Below are 17,452 nucleotides of genomic sequence, written 5' to 3' on the forward strand. Positions count from 1 at the left end.
CTAGACACTTGCCTAGTGAATAAAGCTACAAGATTTCACAGGTTTTGAACAAACAAAAATAAACTTTACGACATAAAAGGTCAGAAAGAGATTACAGTTACTTAATACTATAACAAATCCCAAAATTCCCAATTAACCTGAGTCCCAACTACACACCCCCTTTAAGGCAACAGTCCAAAATAGATTTTAAATTTAAATAGCAAGCCAAACAACTTACAATATCTATCTTATACCCTAATATTCAGGGTAAATATCAGGTACATTGTGAATTAACAAGCAACCTGTGGTCAAACACACCACACTACACAATAAATGGCAGGTGCAACCAAGACAGAGTCCATGAATTTCTCAACAACCCACATAGAGGTCAGTAATAACTGAATCAGTCAAACTCACTGAAACTCTGTCTCTTTCACACGAAGGATTCCAGTCTTTACATTCGAAGATCTAGCCTGGAATTCTCTCCAAGTCACTCAAAATCGGACCGCATCAACAACAGCCCACCTCACAGGGTTTCAATCTCTTCTCCCGAGATTCTGTTCCCCTGCATTCCCGAGCATGCACCCAGCCACCAACTTAAACATAACTTCAGATGCACCAAGCAGAATGCTACTGATCCAAAGGGGTGCCCTTTGCGCCAACAGCCCAGAGTCACCAACCTTCTGCTGCCCTCTTGGATCTTGAGGGCTTCTCCTAAGCCCTCTTCACTTGAAGCCTGCTCTCTGCAGCCATTTTCCTGTTTGGAGCCTGTTTCTCTGCTCCTCTCTTTTTTTCTTAACTTAACTGGGACCTGTTTCTGTCCCTGTCTGGGAGTCTCCCTTTGGGACTTCTTCCTGTCCCTTCTCCCCTTTGGAGTTTCTCCCTGCCTGGGACATTGGTCTTCCATGGTCCTCCCACCTGGCCCGGGTTTACGCGCCATTTTACCTCTGTGCGCCGGCACACTGGGCCCTTGGCCCAAGAAAAGTACGAGTTGCAAAACTACGCATACGCAGCCTGTTCTGCGCATGCATAAAAGCTCCAAGGTTCGTCAGGAGTTGGAGTTCCTGACCGCCACTTTCAATGAGGTAAGTATAGTTCTCGTAACAATACAGATCAGGAAGGTCCCAGGGTTTGGTCTTGAGCCTGTACTTAGTTAACTGATCTCAGCTTGTAGGTGAACAACAATTACTCCCAAGATTCTCATCATTCCTGCTTTTCTCTCCATCTAAATGCAGAATTTGGTCAAAAACACTAATACAAAAGTGAATTCACTGTGTAGTTAGTGAAATTATTTGCAACTATACTCACCTTGCACATCATTCTGCAAGATCTCTGTGAACACTGGGAAGAGAGCCTCTTCAAAACTTCTCACAGTGGCAGGGTTTGCCTTGCATGTTATACGCACAGATAGGCAAAGAGACTCAAACAAGTAATGGTTGAAGTGTGGCTTGCTTGGATTCTAGGACAATATCAAATTCAAGTCAATGCTGATAAATGATTACATATTAACAAAGAAAGAATTTGTATTTATTTAAGTCCAACCAATGCGCAAATGGTCAGATAATCTAGATTTGATTGTGCTGACTGAACGAACATGCTGATGAGAAGGCAGAAAGAAGCCCCTGCTCTCCTTCAAATAGTGACATGAAATCTTTCATGTAGACCTGAGCAATCATACAAGACTTCAATTTACCATCTCATCCAAAAGATGGAACCTCTAACAATGCAGCACTCACTCAGTACCACAGCAAAGTATCAAGTCCATTTTGAGGTTCAAATCAAAATGCTAACTCAGAGTGCCACCAATTGAGTAAAACAGCAACAGAGGTGCAATATCTTTATCAGTGAACAGGTTCTTTAAAAAATTGCATCTAAAAAAGAACAAATAGGAATGGTAAATGAATGTATTGATCTTTTCTTCAGACCACATCATAACTTCTAAAGACTTTAATAAATAGAAGAAAGGATTTAAAACACTCAAAATTCATCTTAATACGAAGTAAACTATACATGGTATTAGTAACTGGGTACTTCACCTTGCTAACTAGTAATAGCTTCTGTGTTAGCTGAGTAATCAGTGTGGGGACATAAGGAACAATTGCCTCCTGGAGGAGGGAGAAGCTTCTCATAATGGCTGTCAACAGAAAGAGAACATATTTAGAAGATGTTTTTTCCACAAGCTATGCAGTCATTTCTTGTGAAATGGGTGAGCAGGCATCCCAAGCCAATACTTTTACTTGAAGGTGTGTCAGGAAAATTGATGTCATTTGCCCACTGTTGTGTGAGGTGGAATGCGCAATATACAAAAATAATCATCTCATTTTCTTGTGTCTCTAATGCCTGGATAGCTTTGGAGCAAATCATTGTCCCTGTGCACTTTCAGGTACAGAATGGTGGCAGAAGGGGGTGAAAGAGGAAAGATTCATTTCATATGCTAATTATGTAGAGTGCAGGAATGTAACAATTATTTTAATACCTAATGACCTCATGAAAAGCAACTGTAGTTTGTAAAATATTTTAGATTTGCATTTCCCGAAACAACCTTGCACTATGCCACAAATGTAATTTCCTTCCTCAAAAGAACTTCTTGCTCATAACCAAACTATATTCTTCAGTAAAGGAACTGCATTAAAGTTCTCCATAATGAAAGGATACAAAGAGGCCATATAAATGATGTTACATGGATACTTGTTTTTTATGTCTATAAATTGAACTATAACATGCAGTACTTGGGGTACTGCACATAAATCTGCACTGAAACACAGTGGAGACAGACATCGTATAACATCAGTTTCTACCACTGTTACATGAGCCAAGATGTGCATTCAAACAAAGCAGGCTTATAAATGTGTGATAAGTCTGAGAAGACATGAGCAATATAGTGTTAGTACAGGTAGAGTAACTCAAATCTGGCAACTGTGTCAATGCCAGATTTCAGAACTTTCTGGTTTGCAGAAAGACAATTGGGACATCTTAATTCTGTGAATAGGGGATGCAGGAAAACCAACTTATGATTGCAAAGCACTTTAGGTTAATGGCCATGTCACTGCTGATATTAATTCACTTCTCAAGCACTGGATTTAATCACTGTTCAGTGCCTCCCCAACTTCCCCATATCAGCACACCCCATTTAAAATGATAAAATATCAAACCGAAATAATGTTAAAAATACCCTGTAGAAGTAACTGAAAACCTTTTTTTTCCCACTCATGAAAGATTGTACAGTCCTCTTTAATACTGTAACTTTCTCTGAACTGACTTGGGCCAGCTGCTAAAAAGCAACAGTGTCCATGGAACTTAAAGACTTTTGAGTATTAAATGCAATGTTTGATCTTAAGCCGGAGTGCTGCTAATGCCATCAAAACTCAATACAGGTATCCTGAACTGTAGCAACAATTAGCATATGTCCTGATCTCAAGTACAATACACAGATAAATATTCTGCCTCATTGGATTCTCTAAATCTTTTGTTCTTCCTGGGTGAGTTCAACTGTCTCTGCCACATCTGCACTGGGTCGGGTAGGGTCAAGGTTCGCTAGAGCATGGGAACTATCAGACACGCAAAGCCAACCAGTACTCAGCAACTCCACAAACTTTATCACGCCGGGTCGGGTGGGGTCAAGGTTTGCAGGAGTGCGGGAAAAAACATCTAGTTTTTGAGTAGCCGGATTTGAGGTAGTCTACCTGTATGTATTTTAAATGTAAAGCGGAGGCTGAACAAAGAATCCCAAGCATTTACCTTCTCTACTGGAATGCAAAAGTTAGACCCCCCAAGTCAAGGTAAGCTGCGTGCTTATCTTGCTTGGTATGAAGGAATCCATAGTTGGAACCCATGCATGATACTTAAATGAAATGGTTCTCCAACCTTGAATAAGGAAGATAAGAAGGATGGGAAAATAAAATAGCACTGAGATGAAGCCAGCTCACCCATATCAAGCGGTACTGTACCTTTAGTTACTTGTCATATACATACATGTTATAGTTTGGAGGTGCGGTTGCATGCCTTCTAAAGCACATTTAGATTAGTGATCATTTTGCTTGGGAAGGTATAAAGCGTGGTGAATTGTAACAGGGATTGTATTTGACTTCCAAGAAATATTCAATAGGTAGTATTTTCCCAAATTAGATTCATTTGATTTGTAAGTACTTCACTCTACATGGAGAATTAAACTTTGACTAAGCAAAACTTTGCTTGCAAATATATTGTTTACTGTCATTGAATGAACAAATCTAAAGCTAGCCAACAGAACAGCTCACTGTTAAATCATTCTCACCTTTCATGACATATTCATTTTCAGAAGACCCAGGTAAAGTCAAGGCTTTGAAAAGATTTGTTAACAACTGTTCAACCATAGGAGCGAGCTCCACAGCAGATATTCTGAAAACAGAAAAATGTTTTTCCTTAAACAATTGATACCTTTGCATATGAATTACTACCTTACTATGATTTACTAAAAATAAGACAAAACACACAATTGAAAGATGGCCACAAGTAACCACCTTAAACTATAGATGTGGACCTCAACTGCTGTCACAAGAAATACTTACAATGTGGTATTGTTGGGTCCTCTCATAGTGAATATTCTTTCAAGAGCATGGGCAGCATACGTATGAACAACAATGTTTTCTGCTTGTAAGTGGTTTATCAACAGTGGGAGGGATATCAAAAGCTGTTCCTTAGGAAGCTGTAATGCAAGCATTAAATTAACTCTTATACTTTACCTTCACAGTGGCAAAAAAAGATAATAACACACAATGAAAAATACTTAAAAACACAAAACAAATTGAATAAAAGGTTAAGATACATCTCTCTATGAACTAAACTTTAACTTAGTGCATTGCTACACATCCAGTAATAATTTATGTGAAAGGCATTAATGTTTTACGAATACTGACATTTTTAGTAACAGTTTTTTTTTACAGTAACCATTTAATTTAAAAATATATCAAGTACAAAATTGGAAGTGCCCTTGCCTGATTCCTGAAAATCATAACGTATTTAATACCATCTGCTTTCAGCACAGGAACCTCATTCACTGTAAATAAAATTCAAAGCATATAGATCAGGTATATTATCATTGATGATAAGTGCCAAAGCAAGACTATAAACTCTGTGCCAGAAAACAATTGAAATACATTCCACAAATACATTCCAATAGGTAATGTGTGGCTGCAAAAGGCTAAGAGCCTTGAAGTAAGCAATGCATCTGTTAAACTTGAGCTTTCTGACAATACTCAGTTACTTTCATGTATGTATTTGCACCATCCATAAATGCATAGGTTTAGTGACAACTTTCTCCATTCGTGATTGTGTTTTATCAGGAAAGCCATTACACCGCACATATGCAGTTTTAAATTGTACAAAATTTCTAACATTGTTTCAAAATTACTGATGGAATATTTCAACTCACCATTTGGTGACTTCAAATCAGATAGTATGTGATTAACAAAGAAGTCTGTTAAATTTACGAGCTCATTTGCTTGAGTTATTCCATGCTGCAAATTAAAAAAAATACTATTTAATAATTAAAGCAAGACACAAGAAAACAAAATGTGCCAGTGGGACAGAGAAACAGTACCTTTTGAGTTTGAGCTTTGGAGGCAAGTGAGGTCACAAGATAAATTGCAGCATCTTTGTGTTTCCAATTAATGGAAGGATTTTTGGCATATTGTTGCAGCATAGAATTGACATAGCCAGAGAATATTGCTGTTACAGGCCCTTCAAAGTATTTGCAAAGTCCCCGTACCAAGTCACAAGCTGCCCTTCGCCTTGTGTCGATATCTGCAAAAAAAAGTTAGAAATTAACAAACTCTAAAGAAAGAGATTGCTTTTTGGGGTGGGTGAGTGCAAAGAGAAAAGAGATATTAATAACATTTACTCTGCATATAAAGGTCACAACTTCAAATATTTATTAAAATAAAACAAGTCCAGATAATGAGTGTCATCAAGCTCAAACAGAATTGCAGCTTTCACTAAGCTATTTCAGAGCCCAACAAATTCAGCAGTCAACCTAATGTAGCTCCAAGAAACCTTTTTCTACACTGTAACTTAGTTCATTCATCTGACACAGCAGGTCTCAGTCAGCAAATTATTTCTGTAGCAAGCTGAACTCTATCCAGTAAACTTTAGAAGCGAATCTAATTGCAGTTAACATCAGCAAAAATATGAAATTGGAAGCATCATTGACAGCATCAACTTTGCTCTTAGTCATGATGTTGACAGAGGTGGTCCAGTTAAGCTTTTGTTTAATGGGGCCTCAGAGGATGTGATTGTGGTGCCACTGAAGGTCAGGATGAGGTGGTTCACCCTTTCATTGTTGAAGGTGGTATGAGGGGACAAAGACCTCACCCTGTATATTTTTATCAAATACATACTGATATCCTCATGGCTATTTTTAATGTTTAAAAAACTGAACAAAGACCTTGTAAAATGGTTGAATCTATGCCTGTCTGTGACCCCTGAACAAAAGGAGCTATCTGGCATTATTAAAAAAGTTTGCACCTTGTTACCTCTGAAGAGGCACTAACGACACATTGTGGGCTGCACAGACCAAATTCAGAGACCAAACAAAGGCCACTTGCATTGCATAACCAGGGGGCCAACTGGAGTCTAATTATCTGTTGGACAAAGGGCCCCGCCACCTTCCTTTCAATTCTTAATGATTGAGGCATTTAACCATCTCAAGGACCCAGACAAGGGATACACAACCTTTGTCAAAGACACTATGAAGAGGTGGGAGTTATGTGACATGGACCTCTAGTTTGTGTAACTAGTAATATTGCCTTGCTGTACTGAAAAACCCTCAATCTGCCATTTTACCATCTAACTAGGAGCAGCACAGAAAAGGGGTTCAGCCCAGGCCAAATACCTGGCCCCCATCTACTGGGAATTCTGTACCATTGCCTATAAGACTGATTCATCTCTGCATGCCGATCTCACCATGCAAAGTCAACACCACCAGAAATGTGAATTATACAGCATCGATTTTCAACTTGCCAACCTCCATGAAAGGATACTTCATTGGACTTTGATTCAGGATTCTGGACCCAGGAGAAACAATATTTCTTTACTTTGTGGTCTTTGCACTGTAAATCTTTCTTGTCTCTATCCCTCTTTTATTGTACAAGTGCAAAGGACGCAAAGTTCAACCCTCCTCCTGCATGAGTGTGTGCAAATGAACTAACCCTTTGAGTTCATCCTATCTCAAGTTTGCTGTGGGGTTATTAACAGAAAATTGGATCACACCAAAACTGAGGGGTTGGGAAACACGCCACCACTTCTAAAGTGGGAAGCAAATCAAAAACACCTGTTTACAGACTGTGGTGAGAGCAGAAATTAGTGCAGTTTAAATTAACCCTCCTCCTGTCCGTAACAATGGCTACTGCATAGCACAAAAGCTATCCGCCATTTGTGATAAGCCTGCATATTAACTGGTTCATACAGCAGGAATGGACCCCTTCATTTTGGAGAAATTATATGTAACACTGAAATTGTAAGTATATAGCTCCAGTCCTGAGTTTATGCAGAAGGGAAAGTTTTTGACAAAGTAGTTGAAGATGGCTGAGCAAGAGCACCCTGACGCTCTACTGCAGCAATAATCCTGGGGCAACAATGACTGACACTGAACAATCACAGATATTTTGTGTTAAGTTATTGGGAGATCTTCCCGTTAACCTTAGATTTGTAGATCCCCTTGGTGCCATACTTGGTCAAACATCCATTTGTTGCAAAGGGCTTTCAGCTCAAGGCCATGCCCAGGACAAGGTTGTGATGAGGTCTGAACATTTTTGTTGAAACCCAAACTGAGTGTTGGCAAGTAGGTGTGCCTTGATAATACTGTCTGTGAGTTCTATGATTTTGCGGATGATTGGTTGAAGGCTGTTAGGGTGATAATTGTTTGGATTAGATTTGCCCTACATTTTGTGGATCAGACATACCTGTACAATTTGCTGTATTTCAGGGTAGGTGCCAGAAAAGAAACAAAGCAGTTAAAAGGCAAAAACAAACATTAAACTTTTGGCTGGAAGCCATAGCCACTATTTGTGAAAAAGGAGCATGAAAATATACTGGATAGTTTGAACATTTATCGATATTATGTGATTAGTAGTTGTGAACTTGATGAATCGAACATCCATTCATTACGGACAAGAACCACTAAATTACCTGATCCCTCCAAATCTCTCCTGATGTACTCTTCAGAGTTATCCTCAAATGCTTCTTCATCAGCAGCTAAAAAAAAAACATTTTGCTGCTAGTAAATATGACGATTTTTTTGACATACCTATCAATTTAGTAAACAATTCATTTGAGGGTTAACCATACGAAGCTACTCATGCAATCATATTTCAAATACTACTCCCAATGCAATTCCAAATTTTATTTTTAAGCTAGAATTCTGGACATTTTGTAAATAGCTACAAAGTCCTGAAAACAATATAATATATTGTTGCCAAAGTCATCATAGACATAAATGCTTTCTTTCAATTTTCTTTCCTGCACTCTTAAAAGCCCCAATTCATGCTTAAGTATTATTCCACAATTGTCAACAGTCCTTAGGCATCTCACTCGTCTAGATCCAGTTGATGACTGTCACCAAGCTGCTCAACAACTTCTGCCACCCATACCAGAGTCCAATCTGGTCTTCACCAACTCATCAATGTACATTCTCATCAATGTGCATTTTCAACACAGTTTCACTGAATCACCACAGAAATTTATGCTCTGTATTTGACAGTATAAATTCCTTTGGAGTTAATTACCTCTGAATTCCATGTTAGGAACAATAACTTTTTCACAGATACTGGTTAATGTATTCTGATCTTCAAATAGATGTTTGTAGTGTGGTCTTTCACAAACAGATGCCAAAAATTGAATAGCATTGCTTACCAACTAAAAAGATAAGAAAAAAATGATTAGTTTTATTTGGAGGAATTAGAAGGTTTTGGGGGAGGGCAGGAAGCACTTAGTGTCATGTACTCCCATGAGATTTAAAAATAGAAAATCAACTTATACAAAGCTATCTCATTTCAGGCCTGCATTCAAAGCCAGTAACACTTCACAACGTTGTGGTTTACTGTGGCATCTTGGAACAGCTCTTGTCCCTAAAACAGAAGTAGAGCTATTGATGGATGCTGATCAGGGGTGCTGTTAGAATATTATCTCTTATGATTTTCAATATTAAGCTTTGCTGGGTTCAAGTTTAGTACAGGTTTTGCTTTTGTATAATTCTATTTTGAAGAGCATGTTGAAACATAACTTCCTTACAGTTAGAGTTATAATCTTCAAGGTCTATACAGTGAGTCGCCATCTGCATGTGCAAATATTATTTTCAGGCTAAAAAAGTTAAGACAAGAAGGGAAGACACCTGATTAAATGTATTTTGCCGTATCATTTTTTTAGGGTATAATATATGGAATCTAGGCTTTTGTTAATTTAGAGGCAATCACCAGGCTAAGAAAACAACTGTAGATAGGGAAAAGCAACACGTATTCTTAAGTTATGTTCCCTATCCAATTCAGATATCAATTCTAGCTTTGCTTTGTCAATTGTGGTTTAAATAAACGTGCATTCATCATTGTTTTTACTTCTCAAAATAAAGAATTATGGTAATCATTGCTGTTAGCTTTTATTATGAAGAGGTTGAAGTGCAAGAGTAAAGTAGCCATATTACAATTATGCAGATGTAGTTGTTTTATAGTACAGAATTTCAATATTGCTGAAAAAAGGGACACTTCGCAGCTTTTGGTTTTGCACTCACCACAAAAACACTTCGCAAGACTGCCAATATAAGAGGAAAACAACAATTTATACTGTACAGCATAAATTGTTGTTTTCCCTTTATATTGGTTTTCTTGCAAAGCGTTCCGATGAGTGCAAGACTAAAATCTTTGACATGTCTTTCTATTTTGAACAATTCTTTAGAGCCTTGGTGAAACCACATCTGGAAGTACAATGTATATTTTTGGTCCCCTTAGCTAAGTTAAGCATATCCAAGGCAGAGATCAATGGATTTCCTTGATATCCAAAAATCTATGGATATGGGAATAGTGTAGGAAGAAGTTGAGGTAGAAGATCAGCTATGATCTTACAGAATTGTGAAGGAGGCTCAAAGGTCTATATGGTTTACACTGATCCTATTTTTTACACTATAACCTACTGAACAAGTAAAGGAGGCCTAACAGACAGTAATAAATAAAAAGCATGAAGGAGGAAGTTGAAATCTTGCTCAGGAACAGGAGTATGCAATTTAACCCCTTAAGGCTGTTCCACGATTCAATGTGCTCATGGCTGATCTGCGATCTAATTCCACATACCTGCCTTTGCCCCATACGCCTTAAACTTTTACTAAGCCAAGTTATTATCAGGATCAGATTTCAAATTAACAATCGATCTTGCATAAATTGCCTTTTTCAGAACTGAGTTCCAACCTCTACCATCCTGTGTGTTTAGAAGTGTTTGCTAAATCAGCTGTGTGCCTGCCGACCTGTCAATGGCCTATTGAAGCCATTGACAAAGTAACTGAGCTAGTTAAAGGACTTGCCCGTCCAACCTTAAGGTTGGTGGGCAGGCCGGGAGCGCTGGCGGGCTTCAGAGAAAGCACAAAACCTCATGCACAGGAAAAGTTCAACTAAAAGTGATGGACATGTCCCAACTCATGTGACAGTGTAACATGAGGGGACATGTCAGGGAAATTTTATTTTTCTGTTCTTAACATTTTTGAATTTGGCGCCGATCTCCGAGGCTGCACTTAGCCTCAGAAAGATGAGTGCACACTTTCAAGCGCATCTGCGAAAGAGCACACTCTTGGATCAGGGAAATCCGACCCCCACCACCCCGCCCGCACAGGGAGCACATAGTGCTTTCTGGTGGGTGTCATGCTGGGCGGGCCTTAATTGGCATGTAAAATGGCAGCACGCCCCCAATTGGGGGCACCAATCGGAGCCGTGCCTCCACGCACCACTCCTGAATATTCCCCCTGACGTGCAGAAAATTCTGCCCATTGGTTCTGACAGCAGACCCCAAGTCAGTGTGCACATACACCAGCTGGTGTTATAGTCATTAATGACAAGAGTTGACCATTTCTCCAGATTTCACAATACTTGAGGATAACTAACTACTACAATGCAAACTCAGAAGTTCAAGCAGGGATTTTTGTTACTTATAGAAGTGTTTGGGTTTTATCATCTCCACCACCTACGCCCTGAAATGATTCTATTCCTGCCTTCAAGTCATCACGTTCCAAACACCATAACATATTTCGACAACCTGCTCTCAATTCTTTGACAGACTGTTTTAGAGCTAACCATTAGAAAGTGAGAAAGAACAGTTCAAGTACACAGGTACTGAAGATGTCTGTCTCTTTCTGTAGGAGAATCATGCGGCTGGGATCAAAAGTTCCTGAAGTATAAATTGAAGAGAAAGAATCTGCACCCAACCAGTAGATAGTCAAAGGTTAATTCTGAAAATAAGCAAACAACAAAACATATAGTGCAACAAGTATATCTGGAATTCATCTTCCGAAGAATTTCCCAAAAAGAGTAATAAATTTCTATTAGTTTGCTTATATCACTTCTTGTTGTTGCAAAACCTACCAAGTCATATTTAACCTCCTGCTTGGTCGTTACCAGTAAATTCCAAATAGCAGTGACAAACCGAGGTAGATAGGGCTGGAATTCTTCATCATATTTCTGAGCATAGAGAGCAGCATTGTCACATATTTGAGACTTTAGCAGCTCCAGTAAACCAGCTTCCTCTTCATCCTGCAATGTAAAAGACATTAGGATTACAACAATAAGTTGAAAATGAATGAACCTTTTGTTAGGGCACTTTCTCAAAGAGTTCTGAAGTAGTTGACGTAGAGTCAGACCATTAGTAGCTAAACATTCCAATTCTGCTCCAGACCAAAGATAGCTGTGATATTACAATAGAAAGGCTAGTTAACACTAATTCTTGAACATTACTGAGGAGTATCATGATTTGGCCAGAAGCTGTTAGTTACTGTTACCAAATAAGATATTTATCCTACAAAATTAGGTCAGTTCACTAATATGGTGCAGTGGGAGAATAGAAATTTGAATGAAATTTAATGCTCAATACAATGTACATCAATAATCAGCATTTTCTGCCACAAAGACATTCGTGGCTATTGCCAATGTGTGAAAAACGGGAGGTTATTCGTTTTAATATTTTGGGGGAATTTTGTGTTGTTCGGTAAAGAAGGTTGTGTGCCTGTATGTAAACGATTTAATTAAGCTGGGCAGAGGTTACTAGGAGACAGGTTGTCTGGGGGTTTTAAAACATGAAAGGATAGAGGTGTTGGGTTTGAGGTACAGGTGAATAGGTGGATCTAACATCTGTATTTTTAGATAAGTTGACAGTTCATACGAATATCAAAGGGAAGTCAGAGGTAACAAGAAACATGTTTGCATGTGGCAGGCGTTCCATAAGTAAATAGAAGAGGGAATATTATATTTTATGGACCTGAAATTAGAAAGAAAATAGAAAACATGGAAGATTTTATATTTGGAAGGATTTAAATTTCAAAGAGATGTAAGAACAATGGAACCTGACTTGAAAGGGGAAAAATGGTATTTTAGAGTTACTGTGGAAAGCTTAAGGTAGCTGAGAGGTGGAGCCGAGCTGTGAGAAGTAGCTGTTAGCTGTGTGAGGGAGGTCTCCTGGAAACAGCTCTAGGCATGAGAAGATGCAGTTTGAATCAGCCATCCAGTCAAGCCAGAGAAGTCTTGGGCTGCAACAAGCAGTCTGGTTCTGAAGTCTTGGGTTTCCACAGCAGAGTGGAAGAGAGTTAGAGGTCATGTGGCACGCCTTTATTAAAACTATAGCAGTTTGCCTTGGATAATATTACTCGCTTTTTATAGCTAAAAATCTATCAGGAAGTGTTGCCTTAAAGGTGTTTACTTGTGGGTCTGACCAAGTAGGGAGTCTTTTGGGAGAAATGTTTTGTAAGACTAATTTTAATTGTGCGACCGTAATCTTGTGTGCTTAAGTTTTGTTTGTTTGTTAATAAAACTTTTACTTTTAATTTTTAAAAGCTCCAAAGTGTTACTGGACCTTTTGCTGCAGAGATCAGTACATCATCTTCTAGTTTTCAGGATACAAAAGCAAAGTTTCCTTCGGGGGGGGGGGGGTTTGGTTTGCACTACAATTAACATCGGCTGTGATAATAACACACTGAAAAGGTAGCAAATATCATGCATTCACTAATTTACTTGTTAAACTGAGGCAAGAATGCTGCCTTAAGAAAGGGCTAAGCTTTTAACTGAAACTCCATTCATAGGGACTATATGCCAATAAATTTTAGAAGATAGAATGAATGACAAAGAATTCTTTCAAAATTTGTAACAAAAGTCTTTTTGTATAGCATTATATACTACAACATCCATTTCAATATGGGACAGCTGCTGAATTCTCATATACAATGAAAAAGAGGAAAGAGTGGGTCAGTCAAAGGATCATTCTATTGACAGCATGGAAAGTACAACTTCACCGCAGCATTTTACAAAATAATAAAGATGACATATTATACTACTGGGATGTAAGACAAATCCAGAGAAAGTCTACCTCTCAGTGGTCTCTTGCTGGGGGATAAATGAGATGATCAGTGCTGCCTGTTACCCAACAAAATTCTTCCCAGGTACAACTTCTTAGCATTAAGAATGAAACTTATACATAAACATTGCAAATGACATAAAATGCTTTTACAGAAAAGCCACTTACGTTAGTTTGGAGTAACTTATTGTCCAAAGTGAGCAAACTATGGAAGTTCATCATCCATGTTTCCATGTTATCCTCAAAAAACTCTGGCAAATCCTTCAGAAAACAAAACAAAATATTAATCACAAATCTACTGAAAGGCATATTAATACTGTAGTCAAAACCACTGAATACTTACTTGGAAATTTAAGCTGTAGAACAGCTTGGCAATCAAAACGAGGGAAGAGAAGAGAACCTTCAACACATTGACATCCTTGGCATGTGTATGGCACAGCTCAATAGTAGTCTGCAAAAGTTTTATATTTAAATTATGATAGAAAACTAACACACAATTTTTAACCCACAATTCACAACCTACATTACCTCAACATTAAAACTGTGAGGTATTAATACTACTGAGAAATTTCAAAATCTAGCCATTCTTATGAAGTTAGTGGTAACACTTACCTTAAAGAGTGCTGTGAGGGGCTCTGCAAATGTGTCCAACACCAGTTTAATCTCAGTCCACAATTCATTTGACTTGAATTCATGTCGGTACCTAATGAAATGAAAGAGGAAAAGAAGGTAACTTTTGTTTGAAACAACAAATAAAACTTGTACTTATATTGAACTTGCATGATTTCAGGATGTCACAAAACATTTTAGTCAGTGAAGTACTTTTGAAATATTGTCAATGTTACAATGTAGGAAATGCAGCAAATTTCCACAAACAGCAATATGATAATGACCAGGTAATCTGGTTTTCAGATGTTGAGTCAGAGATTAACATTGTCCAGACACACTTTTTCTTCAAAATAGTGCCTTAAGATCTCTTACATCCAACCAAAGAGAGCAGATGAGGAATATCTCATCTGAAAGATGGCACCTCTGACATTGCAGTACTCCTCCAGTACTGCACTAGTGTCAGCCTAGATTTTTGGGCTCAAGTCTCTGGATTGGGACTTGCCATAATCTTCTGGCTCAGTAGCAAAAGAGCTGCCAACTAAGCCATGACTGACACCTAGAAAGGGAGAAAGAATAAATGAACAAATTTGCATTTTTCACAGTCAATCTATTGCTTTTAAATGTAGCCACTGTTGCTACATGGGAAAACACAGCAGCCAAAGTGCCAACAAACAATCATCAGTTAATCTATGTTTGTAAGCATTGTTGCCAAAGAAGAATACACAGGGAACTCCCGTGCTCTTCTTCAAGTAGTGTCTTTGAATCTTGTACCTCTACCAACAGTTCATTGTCTCATCTGCATGACAGCATCTCAACATTCCTTCAGAGTACTGCACCCAAGTCCCAACAGAAACACAGCTGATAGAGAACACACAAACACACTTGAAATTTTGTTGTGTGATTCCTTTAAGTTGGTCACTGGGAATTCAAATCTATTTTTAAAAGTTCATTCCCTGTGGGGATCATAATTTGTTAAATCTTTCATCAGTATGGTAAAAAAAAATCACATTTATTATTTTTTGTGATATTCTAATTTCTACTTTAATCCATGCTCAAGTCCCAATCATTTGCTTCACTGTTAGCAAAACTTAAAATTAAAATTCAAGGCATTCAGTGGCTTTTATTTCCTGGTTTTCTGACTGAGAATATTTCAAAGAATTATCCCCCTTCATGACATTACTTTGCTGAACACAGAGATGCCCTTGGTGCCAGGTTCAAACGATGTTGGAAAAGGGGAAATCCATGCTAGAGATCACTGGATCTTTGTGAGCATCTTTTTTTTTTAGGTCACCGGCAAACGCTGCTGCTTACGTGCTGAGTGTGAAATCCAGAACAATAGCACAGGACACACTTTCAAACTTACAATTCTAGTTAGAAGAATTCCTATGAACTACAAAATATTGATCTATATACCCCTGTCAGTTCATCTAACAATAAAATACATGCCTAATTGATTTTCCACATGAGCGAACTGATTTTCTTAGTGACAGCTCTCAGCGTTGGTGAAATTTCAGCCAAAGAAAATCGGAAACTTAATTAACCACTAAACCACATCTTGGTTTACAGCCTATTAAGTAATCAAAAGCAGGATGTAAAGAACATCGGACATTAAAAATTAGCAATCACAGCAGTCTACATGGGGTGAAATCTTAGCCCAGCCCTCACCCCAACCTCAGGAAAAACCAAATACCTTTTAAATAAGGAGTGTGCTGTTCGAAGTACTCCATTAATGACATGAAAATCTCCACTCTGAAAACGGTTAATCATTTCTGTTAGAAGGTGCGGCCATTTCTGAGGAAAATCTTCACGCCCAATTATACTGATAGCATCACTTAACTGCAAGAGAACATGATCATGTAAAGAAACCAGAATAGACAATGCTCATTAACCTTTTTTGCAAGCAGAAGTAATCAGGTACCTGTTTCTGTATCTGCTCAGGACTACTCAGCATCAAATTCACAATATTGGCTTTAATAGCTACCCTGTCGGCTTCGCAGATTTTGTTTGGTTCGTCTTCAATCTGAAGGACAAAAATAAATGTGTAAAAACAGGCTGAGATAGTTAACAGTAACTTTTAATTTTTGGATTTAAATATTAATTTTAACAGGGCAATAAAGATTAGTACTGGAATACCTTTTTAATTACTCCTAGTTTTCATCTACTCATCATAAATTACATGATCACTGTTCTGGGAAATGCTGGCAACGGGACTTCAACATCCCCTGAGGTTACTTGTCATGTAGCATGGATGCGTTAGGCAGAATGGCTTCCTCCATGCTGTGAATTTCTGATTTTAATTTCCATAATTGCAGGCTGGCAGTGACCTTACTTCCTGAACTGCCATAATCCTCATAATGATGTTACTTCCCAAATAGTGTGTGTTAGGGAATTCCATAATTATTGATCAGCAATGATGAAGGAACAGTGATATATCCAAGTTAGGACAGTGTGTGACTGGGAGCTGATGATTTTCCTGTGATGTTGTTGCCTTGTTCTTCTTGACAGTAAAGGTCAAGGGTCTGGGAGGAGCTGTTGAAGGTTTTAGTTAATTGTTGTGGAGTATGCTGTAGATTGTACACCAAACAGCTTTAGTACGCCAGTTGTGGGAATAGTGGATATTGAATATGGTGATAAGCGTGTTGACAGACCATATGGTCTGAGGCAGTGACGAACATTGAGTGTACATGCAGCTGTAACTAGCCAAGATGAGTGTTCCATCACACTGCTGAATGAAACCATAAAGATAGTAAAGAGGCCTTCAGGATAAATAAGTGAGCCACTCATTGCAAAATATCCAGCCTCTACCCTACCCTTATAGCCACAGTACTGAAATAGCTTATTCAATCAATCATCTGATCAATGATAGCCTCAAGAAATTGTAACTTGGTAAGGATGATGCAAAATGTTTGATTCTTGTCATTGATGATGGTCACTGTCTAGCACTTGGTGGTGGGCCTGAAATATAAATGGTACTCATCATGTTTGTTCAAGCATAGATGTTATCCAGAGCCTGCTGTAGACCACAAATGGGCTTCTTAATTATTGGAGGAGCCTTGAATGGAACTGAACTTTTGAATAATCAGGACAAACTACTTCTTATCTTCTGACAGAAGGAATTGATGAAGCAGCTGAAGGTGGTTGATCCAAGGAAGCTGAACAAAAGAACACCTGCAGTCACATCCCAAGGCTGCAAGTGGGCTCAAACAAGTGTAACCAGGTTTAATTCCAGCTACTACAGCAATTTCCCTTAGACCACAATGCCATCCCCATCTCAACTTTGTGGGTACAACTGAGA

At 38.4% G+C, this 17,452-nt stretch overlaps 1 protein-coding gene across 2 annotated transcripts in view; it reads right to left on the reverse strand.

The window, feature by feature from the left end:
* Positions 1-17,452, reverse strand: part of cse1l (CSE1 chromosome segregation 1-like (yeast)) — a 40,446-nt gene that overhangs the window by 14,065 nt on the left and 8,929 nt on the right. For both annotated transcript variants that reach the window (XM_041204690.1, XM_041204691.1), the window contains exons 4-18: positions 16,076-16,177; positions 15,848-15,993; positions 14,161-14,251; positions 13,892-13,999; positions 13,717-13,809; positions 11,571-11,738; positions 8,739-8,868; positions 8,143-8,208; positions 5,558-5,760; positions 5,390-5,474; positions 4,953-5,014; positions 4,527-4,663; positions 4,253-4,356; positions 2,016-2,113; positions 1,288-1,438 (exon numbers count right to left, since the gene is read on the reverse strand). In XM_041204690.1, coding sequence (XP_041060624.1) covers positions 1,288-1,438; positions 2,016-2,113; positions 4,253-4,356; positions 4,527-4,663; positions 4,953-5,014; positions 5,390-5,474; positions 5,558-5,760; positions 8,143-8,208; positions 8,739-8,868; positions 11,571-11,738; positions 13,717-13,809; positions 13,892-13,999; positions 14,161-14,251; positions 15,848-15,993; positions 16,076-16,177 — 1,744 coding nt within the window. The remainder of the gene's footprint in view (positions 1-1,287; positions 1,439-2,015; positions 2,114-4,252; positions 4,357-4,526; positions 4,664-4,952; positions 5,015-5,389; positions 5,475-5,557; positions 5,761-8,142; positions 8,209-8,738; positions 8,869-11,570; positions 11,739-13,716; positions 13,810-13,891; positions 14,000-14,160; positions 14,252-15,847; positions 15,994-16,075; positions 16,178-17,452) is intronic.

Source organism: Carcharodon carcharias, chromosome 14 (genome assembly GCF_017639515.1).
Source record: "Carcharodon carcharias isolate sCarCar2 chromosome 14, sCarCar2.pri, whole genome shotgun sequence".
Classification (NCBI taxonomy): domain Eukaryota; kingdom Metazoa; phylum Chordata; class Chondrichthyes; order Lamniformes; family Lamnidae; genus Carcharodon; species Carcharodon carcharias.